This window comes from Castor canadensis, chromosome 17 (assembly GCF_047511655.1).
Source record: "Castor canadensis chromosome 17, mCasCan1.hap1v2, whole genome shotgun sequence".
Classification (NCBI taxonomy): Eukaryota; Metazoa; Chordata; class Mammalia; order Rodentia; family Castoridae; genus Castor; species Castor canadensis.
Genome location: NC_133402.1, coordinates 15509932 through 15519853, shown reverse-complemented (window position 1 = coordinate 15519853; position 9922 = coordinate 15509932). Strand labels below are relative to the sequence as shown.

The 9922-nt window shown below is 43.3% G+C and overlaps 1 protein-coding gene across 3 annotated transcripts in view; it reads right to left on the bottom strand.

The window, feature by feature from the left end:
• Positions 1–1160: 1160 nt before the first annotated feature.
• Positions 1161–9922, bottom strand: part of Acsm1 (acyl-CoA synthetase medium chain family member 1) — a 29078-nt gene continuing 20316 nt past the window's right edge. For all 3 annotated transcript variants that reach the window (XM_074059700.1, XM_020180051.2, XM_074059701.1), the window contains exons 10-15: positions 7843–7923; positions 7201–7302; positions 5622–5749; positions 4045–4144; positions 3112–3231; positions 1161–1510 (exon numbers count right to left, since the gene is read on the bottom strand). In XM_074059700.1, coding sequence (XP_073915801.1) covers positions 1424–1510; positions 3112–3231; positions 4045–4144; positions 5622–5749; positions 7201–7302; positions 7843–7923 — 618 coding nt within the window. In that variant the 3' untranslated portion in view covers positions 1161–1423. The remainder of the gene's footprint in view (positions 1511–3111; positions 3232–4044; positions 4145–5621; positions 5750–7200; positions 7303–7842; positions 7924–9922) is intronic.

Below are 9922 nucleotides of genomic sequence, written 5' to 3'. Positions count from 1 at the left end.
TTCATGTCTGTGTCTTTGTCTGTAGGTCTGCACTATTGTGTGTGCATGTGTGTGTGTGTGTGTGTGTGTGTGTGTGTATGTATTTCTATATGTATGTGTTTGATTTCTGTGCTTCTATGTGTGCATGCCTGTCCAGTGTGCATCTGCTTTTGCCACAGGGCAATCACACCCTATGTTGTGTGTGCATGTGTTCCCCTTGCTGTGCCTGAAACATGGGACTGCACAAGCCTGTCCAGAAGGTGTGTGTCTGAGTGCTCAGTTGAGGCTGGGGCTGGTTCTATGCCTGCACTTGTGCATGCCTGAGTGTCTATATATCTCCCTGTGAGTGCAGGTATCTATGCATCCCAAACCAAGCTGATGTTGATAGTACCACTTCTATGGAAAACTCCTGAGGCAGGGTAGAGAAGCTAGGATGTGCTCTTCCCACCCCACTTCTCAGCAGCTGGTCTCCCCCTGGTGGTCCAACCTCAGAACTCAAGGATATAGGGTGATGGGTCAATTTTTATGACCCATGCCTGTGGGTTGGGAGGTTCTGGGTCCACAGGGCAGTTATACTGCGGATTAGGGGAGGACTCTCAGCTAAGGGACACCTGGGCTCTGGATGAGTATGTGAGTGGGATTCGCCAGCCAGGCTGATGGATAGAGCTCCTGTGTCCTGGGAGAGCACTGAATGTGAGAAATTGGTGGAGGAAACCTTAGAATTAGAGCTTCTCAGTCCTTAGACATGCCTAGAAAAGATTTGCAGTGCCCTGGTCCATAGAGTCTGGGTCTATCAATCACTGAGGCTGGTTTTAGGTTGGGACACCACAGCAGTAGCGATATTATGGGAAGACAAAGTGTCCAAGGACATATTGAAGTATGGGTATAGGGGATGATCTGGCAGTTAAGTGTTGTCACCAAGCCAGAGCTGACCTCCTTTATCACCATCTGCAGCCTCACCATTGTGTAGGATATGGGTGGAGCACAGCAGAGGCACGTGCCTGAAGGCACACAGTCTCCATCTTGCTTCTCAGGGTCTTGGCTATTGAATGGATGCTTGGGGCTACCCCAGGACTCTAGTGCCATAAGGGAGACCTGGATCTGATTGAGGATTAGAGATAATTATATTGGGAAAGAATTTAACAAAGGTTCAGAAACAGAATAAATGTACCACACAGAGGTGATGTTGCTATGGATGTCACCATTTTATTACCTGCAGTCTCAATCCATGAGTTCACCATGGCCATCTAAAATAAGAGAGGACTTCGCAGAACAGTTGGAACTAAACTTAACTTGAATGAACAAAAATCTGGGGGACTTGGATGTCCACATAGCCTTCCAAATCAACCCTCCCCACGCAATGTCCTCAACCCACTATATTGGGAAACTGAGGCAGCCATGGATGTGTCCAAGGTCACAAAGTAGGTCCTGAATTAACTGAAGACTACATCTGACCAAACTCCTTTTTCCGAAGTTCCTTCCGTTTAATTTTACCAGTGATCGTTTTGGGCAACTCTGTGACAAACTCCACCTGGTGTAGAAGAAAGCAAACCCATACTGATTCAGTCCTGCTGTGGTTTCACACCTATTCCCCTTCCCCTTATGGCCACTGCTCAAGCTCCTATACAGGCTAACACCCTGTAGTGACCTGAATGGCTCTTCTGAGTATTTTGGAGGGATCTCCTCCTACCCCCCTGATTAAATGTATCCATGTGACTTGCTTTGATCAATGAAGTATGAGAGAAAGTGAACTGTGTCCCCTCCATGGAGAAGTTTGCATTCCCTTGTACTTGGCATCATCTCCTCCAACACTTATAGCAACTGACAGGAGTCTAGATGGTGGATGCTCATGTATTCTGGACCCAGGATGAGGGGATGTGGAAGAGCCATGGTGAATATGCAACCTGAGCAAGAAGCCTTCATTGTTATAAACCCTCTGTGTCTGGGGCTCTGTGTTAGCCACAGTGATATCTCACCCATTCTAGCAGGCGATATCATCTCTTCTATTCTTTATTAGCCAGCCTTGTCAGATATCAGCAGCATGGTCTATGTTGTTACTTACACATATCTTTGAGTTCCAGCTCTGTGTCTTACTGACTTAACCTCAGGAAATTTGCTTTCAGTGTTGTACTTTTGTCTCTATAAAATGAGGTGGTTATTCTATATCAGGTGTCGGACAGGATTAAATGAAATAGCACCACCTGTAGAGCACTGAATCCAGGACCTGGCACACATAGTACATGTACAACAAGTGTTACCAAGCAGTTTGATAATTTGTACATTTGAATGTAAACTTTCAGACAGTGTCATAAAGTAGTATAGAGAAAGAAGTATTAAATTTGATATGTGTCTCTTAGTATGCATATTCTTTCGTACCTGGCTTTTTTTCTAATATATGGATATAAGAGTTTTATGTCATATATAATAAATCTGGAGCTGGGAGTGGTGGCACAGGCTGTGATCCCAGACCTCAGGAGGCTGACACAGGAGGACATGAGTTTGAGGCGAACCTGGGCCAAATGGTGAGCTCCAGCCCAGCCTAAGATACCTAGCCAGACACTGAGTCAAAAATTTGAACAAAACCAAAGAAAATATGTACCAACAGATTAAACTAGAGGACACTATTCATTGTGTAAATAATTCAGTCATTTCTCTATTGTTGGACAATTTTAGCTTGTACACAGCCTTTAAAACGAATGAAGTAAAATACACAGATCAAAATATATTGTATTTCTTAAACATAAATAACATGTGTTTTGTTATCTGTATTTATGTGTGATTTGGGCTACAAAGAAGAATGTATTTCTTATGAATCATGTTTGAAAGGTAAGAGTTTGGATTTCTTTTAAACTTTTGCAGAATAATAAATAACTTTTAAAATTATCTTGGGCCACTAGTCAGATTTTTTTCTTTAGGTTAATATGCCAGCAGTGCGTTCTTTTTGGGTTTCTGGCACAGAATAGGCATTCCTATATGAATGGCCCCCTCCCATTCCTAAGCTAAATTTCTTCTTTGACAGAGGAAAAACATGTTGACTGTTAAGCTTCCTCTCTATGGCCTCCTTGTGAGATGTGGAACAGCTGAGCACTGGGAACTGCTTAAGAACCTGACCCATCCTTATGCCTTGCTCACCTTCCTTGGGTACTTGTATGGTGCTGTCACTGACTTCACATGCTGCTGCAGCTCCTTGATGAGCTGCTCCTTGTCATGGGACAAGAACTGAGAATTCAGGACAATAAATGCTTTCACCACCTGTGGAAGCAGAACAGAGTTTCAGGTGAGTGCCAGCCTACAAGGCACAATGCTTAGGAAGGGATGTTTAGCAAGAGGATAGAAAGGTGGGTTGATGCTTGAGATTAAGTGGTTCAGAGCATGGGCTTTGGAAATGGGTGACCAGGTTTCAATCCTTGTCCTCCCATTCCCAGTCCATGCCTTGGAAAATGACCTGGCCTCTCTTAGCCTCAGTTTCATTCTCTGTGAGATAGGGATGATAAAGGCTCCTTGTTCATGTGGTTTCTGTAAATATTCCTTGAGGTAATCGACATCAAACACCAGGCCTGCTCTCCTGTGTTATTCCTCCCTTCACCATCATTGTCAGCATCATGTTCACCATTTGTTTTGCACATTGTTCCATGCCTGGAACATGGTTGGCATAGAAGACCTCGCAATAATTTATTTCTGCATTATTAATTATATCCTCATTTTTTACACAAGTCCATGCACATGGAATTGTTCAGTGGACTCTTATTGAATCAAGGGATGCAAGCTCTGCAGCTGCATTTTTAACAGTCCTATTTGGATCCACACTTCATTAGCTCCATGATGTGGAAAGTTACTTAACCTCCTTTTCTTCCCTTCCCTTAACTGTAAGGAGAGTTAGGGTGAAAGTTAATGGGTTTGTGAGAGTCAAAGGATTTGTCACTTACCAAGTGTGCACAGCGCCCCTGGTGGGCATACTGTGTAACTGCATGTGCATGCCAGCAGTCTTCCCTACAACCTGGACCCCAGGCTGGGGTGACACCCTGGAAATTTCCAACACAAGCACACAAACACTGGACTTCTCACCTCCCCTCGCGTGGAGTCTGGGCTGCTCACCACCGCAGACTCTGCCACAGCAGGGTGCTCTGCCAAGGCGTTCTCCACCTCTACTGGCCCAATGCGGTACCTGGAAGATCAATGGTTCTGGGGTAGATGTCAGGTTTCCGGCAAACCACTTCTTAAATCTTGTACTTTGGAGAGCCACACTTCCCCTTGATGCATAGGGTGATTGTCAAAAGGAGTCAGACTCGACACCTGCCTGTGTTTGGGGCCCAAATTTTCAAGACTTGGACATTCTATGCTGAAACTACAGCTTCAGCTGTTCCTCGGGCTGTTACAGCTTGAAGTGAGGAGGAGGATGCTTTGTCCTCACAGACTTTTGAGTAGTTGGCAAAACATCTTCCTCCAGTGCCAGGCTCTGGGAGCCTCAAAATTTGTCTTAAACATTCTGGCAAATTCTCCACCTTAGCCCCCATTGCTCTGCAAGCTGTATTTTATCTTATGTTTTGGCTTTTAGCATATATTTAGATTATACAACGTTATGTTCTGCACATCCACAGTGAAAAGATCACTATAGGAAAACAAGTTAATCTATCCATTACCTCACAGAGCATAGAGGGGTTGGTTACACAACATACTAGTATATAGGAAGAGCACTCAAAAGCTGCTCTCAGCAAATTTCCAGTGCACATACAGTCAGCATTATTTCAAAAATTCCCATGGCAATAGCAGGAATACATTGTGATCCATTTCAGAGAAGGACCACTATAGTTAATAATGATGCATTACATATTCCAAAAGAGCTAGATAACTTTTCTTAATTCTGTCAACACAAAGAAGAGAGAAATGTAGGAGGAGAAGGATAGGCTACTTATTCTGATTTGATAATTACAGGATGTATATATATATATATATATGAAATCATCACATTTTACCCCATAAAATTGCTCAACTGTGCTGTAGCCATTAAAAACTGAAATTAATTAACCTCAATTTCTCTGAAATATGGAAGAGAAATTTTGTAAAGTGTATTGTAAATATCACATAGTGGTTAGGAATGAGATGCACACTACCTCAGCTCATATCTGAATTTCATTCTGTATTATTTTTCAGACTTAATAGAAATTTTCTCAGCGGTCAATGACTTAGTTTCTACACCACTGAAGTGGGGTAAAATAATAAGCTCATCTCACTGCCTGCATTGAGAAGTGAATGTAGAAAGCCTTCCAGAGAGTGATTTCACTTAGTCAGTGCTCCAGAAAGGCAATATATTATTATTGTTCTCCTGTGATATTGTGTGCCACATGAAAGTGACAGAAACATAACATAATCTTACACTACACATGGGGACCAACACAAGGTCTTACTTCCCAGTCCTATCCCTCCTTTAATTGTGTAATATCTTCTTCCTTTTCTAGACCCTCTTGAAGCTCATCTTGATTGGTTCTTCTGGACACAGGTTATGAGATGTCCACTGGTACCAGGGAGCAGTGCATGCATGTGACTGTTTAGAGAGAGGTTAAGGGCCCATCACCAAGCCATGGAGGAATGTCAGGCAGGAAAATGTCAGTGTCAGGATCCAGACCAGGGTCAGCCCCACCTACCCAGAGGCATTGATGACGTCATCTCCCCTCCCCAGGAACCAGATGTAGCCCTCTTCATCCATGGTCGCTCTGTCTCCAGTGTTGTAAAAGTCTCCACATTCCACTTCAGCAGTCTTCTCAGGGTTATTCTGCAAAGAGGACAGACCCCATTTTGAAGGCAGTGAGTATAGAGATGAGGAGATACAAGTGCAGTGTAATATCTCCGTCTGCATTCTGCCTGACTCCACTGGGGACCTGGGCAAGTTTTATAATCCTTGGAGACTCCTGTCTTTCCATGAAAGTACTCAATGTGTGCCACTGCTCAATAAATGCATATCAAAATGCTAACTTTAAATGACAGTTTTAAAAATTAACAACTCACTTTTGTCTGAAACTCCACAAAAATATAGCTCTCATTATAAGGTGAGCCCTGTTTGTTTCATACACAGCTATAAACTCATCATTCACGTGGTGCATGGACAGAGGTGAGGGGTAATAAACATTCACACAATGAATTTTCTTCCCCATGTGCTATCTCACTTGATCCTCACAGAAGCCTATGAGGTTGGTATTTTTAAAACTAAGCTCTTCATTTTATGATTATTTTACATTTGCATACAGTTTTAACAAATTGTACAGAGAAATCTCTTAAAGTCTTACCCTAGCTTCCCCAGTGGTAACATTTTGCAAAACTATTGTTTGATGTTATATCAGCATATCAATGTTGATCAATCCACCAATCTCATTCAGATTTCCTCTGGTTTACCTGTGCTGTGCCGTGTGTGTGTGTGTGTGTGTGTGTGTGTGTGTGTGTGTGTGTGTATGTGTGTGTGCGTTATGTGTGTGTTTCTCAAAGCTGTGTACATAGTTGAATCTAGGGATTTATAAAAAACATGTGCAGACAGCACCCCCTTGAGTCCATAGTGTGAGGATAGTCGGGACACCAGGAGAATTGCAATTAAATTTCTTTGGGAAAAGAGATGGAGTCTGGATCACTTTCATTATCTGGTCACTTAAGGTACCAATTTTGAAATCTAATTTCCCTTTGTGGCCACGATCAACCTGGATTGGCTAGGGTTTGTTTGACAAGAGTTTTAGCAGCTCTTCTTATATCTAACCCAGTTTTCTACAGTCCCTGGATTTCTTATTTAGGATTTGACACTGAAAGAATGGGGTTTGGATCCTACACCTGCCATTAATTGGCACAAAGAAAACACTTAACATTTCTAGTCTTTAGTTTTTCCCCTCTGCAAGAAACAGATAACAGAGCTTCCTGGAGACTCAGCCAGAATGAATGACTTGCCACACCCTGATTTTGATAAGAGGGATGGTGTTTTTTGAACTCAGCCAAACCTGTGTTTGGCTAACTATGGGAGATAATGGAAACCCATTCTGGTGGTTCTGAAGCCAACCTTCTGTCTACCCAGTCAGCACTTAAGTCCCAGGATAGGAAGGGATGTGGCAAGGCACTGGGAAATTTGGTTATAATTAAAACAGGCTTCATTGAGCATGGATGAACAGAAGATTACCTGAGGAAGTCTCAGCATGCTCACTGCAAGGACTTTTGGAGCAAGGACAGGAACAAATGGGAAACCATTACCTCATAGTACATGAAGAGACCTGTGGGTCTGGAGGGCTTGATCCTGATGCCAATGTATCCCTCAGTGTTGGGAGGAAGGATGTGACCCTTGTCATCAATGATCTGGAAAAGAAGCCTGTGAAACCTTCTGTGCAGAGCTCCCCCAACACTTCTGTCCACCTGAACACTGGATGGCTTATCCATGGGGCACCAGTGGAGACAAGTGATGAGAGTGATAGAGTGACTGTGTCAGAAAATTGAATGAAACTATTACATTTCTTTGAAATCAGCAAATGAGAAGCCCAAGTCAAATATCTACTTGTTTCATGGGTATGTAGACATCACCAATGTGTCTTCAAACTGGAGAATATTGATCAAGTAGAACAAAAGGAACAAATACAATTGGAACACAAAATTACTTATGCCACCTCCAGATAGTCTTCATTCCCATGCACTGGGTGTTATATCTCTGGCTGACAGGGGAGCTACATTAGTGCCCAAAATAATGTGGTTCTCATTTGAAGCGCCAAAGGAAATTGGAGAAAAACAGCAATAAAGGCAACATTGGTACAGAAGGATCGCTGTCCAGCCACCTGGTGTCACACAGTGGTTCAAGCCCATCTGAACCCTAACTACACTTTGCCAGTGCCCTCAGAAACAAACCTGGATGTCAAAGGGAGAGATAGTCTTCCCCATGGAACCCAGCTTGAGCTTCATACCCCGGAGGACTCCACAGGTTATGCCCTGTTCACAAAGGAGAGAGGATTGGGGTTGGCCAAAGGGTCTGGGTAAATCACAAAGCAGCAGGAACTAAGCACATCCTCCACCAGCAGATCACATTGGATGCGGCACAAAGAGCCCTAGAGAGGAAATTGGAAGGCTGGGATTCTCGTCTCAGGGCATTGACCCAGCTCTATTAAGCAGACATTTGTCATACCCAGTTATGCTGGGTGAGGTTCACAGTGTCTAGTGATGGAGGCAAAGAGGGAAGCAAAGAAGCTAAGCCCAAGGCTATGGCATGTCATGTGGAAAGGGGAGTGTTATTATGCCAGGCATGTATCAGTTTGCCAGGAGAAAGCCATGAGACCACTAGACAAACATTTATACCTGACTGTTGACTGATGACAGGAATCTTTCCTCAGTTCCTTCTCAGGGTTGTGTTTGGACTGTTGAGATTGTTCACACTGTTCCCGCTGCTAGTCCTACCAGCCTTAGTTGTCTTCCCAATGAACCCAAATCCTCTTTACACTTCTCTCATTATCATTCTTTCTACAGCTGAGTGTTTTACAGTCAGAGAAATCACCACTCACTACCCATGTGCCAATTAATACCTCCTGATCTCCTCCCCCATTAAAGAAGATGATTACAACATTGACTTTCCACAGTGCTTCCTAGTGTAGGGGATGTCTTTGCATCACATGACACACACCCCCAAATGTTTAGTGAATGACTAGTAGTAGCCATTGCTCAGGCCCCAAGAAAAGTCAGTTGGATATTCTCTTGCAGAATTTTCTCCATTGTGTACTATTGTAACCAGAAGAGCATCATAATAACTTTTGATTGACTGTGTCCCTCAGTAGATATCAAGCCTCCAGGAATAGATGCTTCTGTGCTCAGAGCATCTACCACAATACCTTCAATAAAACACTGACGACCACAGAAACTACAATGTAAGCATGTGCTGTAGGTTGGACATTGTGGTCAGAAATTGACATACATCATCTACCTATCACAGTCCAGCAAGACTGGCAATATCATTTCCATTTTAGAGTTGGGAATTCTGTTGCTAAAGGTTAAAGAATAGCCTGTGATTTTGAAGTCTGCAATAGATACAGCTGACACTTGGACCCAGGTCTGAGCTTATAGGAAAGGAGGCTCTTTCATTGCTGCCATGCCAGCACTCACAGTGCAAGTGTGTGAAAAATGTTGCAGAGATGAGTGAACAGGTGTGAAAGCACTTTCACAAAGAAATCACCTTGCAGAGAGGCAGGCGTCATGGGTCAGATCTGCTCTTCTCATGAACCCTCTTCCTTGTCCAAATTGAAACTGAGTCATTCAAAAACAGGTCCAGAGTCTTAACAGTTCGTAAAAAAGTCAGACAAGTTTGTGACTTAGAACTAAAATAGTCCATTTGTAACAGGGTCTAGGATGGAAGACATCCCTCTGCTAGCTACAGTGGTCCTGTGAAGGTTGGGGAAACTTGCTCTGGCCAGCATTGGAAGTGGATCAAGTATTGTTAGAAGAGAGGTTCCTACTTATTCTGTCATTGATGAAGTTATTGAGGTTCAAGACAGGCATGATATTCTAAATGCTCTGCCCACCTGGTGGCTCACTGATACTCTGGGTTCCCACTGAGAGTTTGAGTGCATGTGTGTGTGTGTGTGTGTGTGTGTGTATGCCCATGTGTGCACATTTGTGTGTGTATGTGTGTTTGGTTTGCACAGAAAATCCCTTCTACTTCAGCAACCCTTGTTAGTATCTCTTGCTAGTATGCCAGCACTGCAAGCGTTTTTGTGTCACTGCCATAAAAAGGGATGGTAGACTTGGCAAGAACTTCTGTCCACCATTTCCATGTTGCTGCAGAAGGCTCCTTTTCCCACCATCTCTCTGAGCATTCCTGAGCTGACCATAATGGGCACTGTGGTACTATATCCTTAGACCTATGTTTGGATTTTGTCCAACCACTATCAGTTCATTGGTCTCTTCATGACTTGTAAAATGTGATTCTGCAAGTTGAATTGGG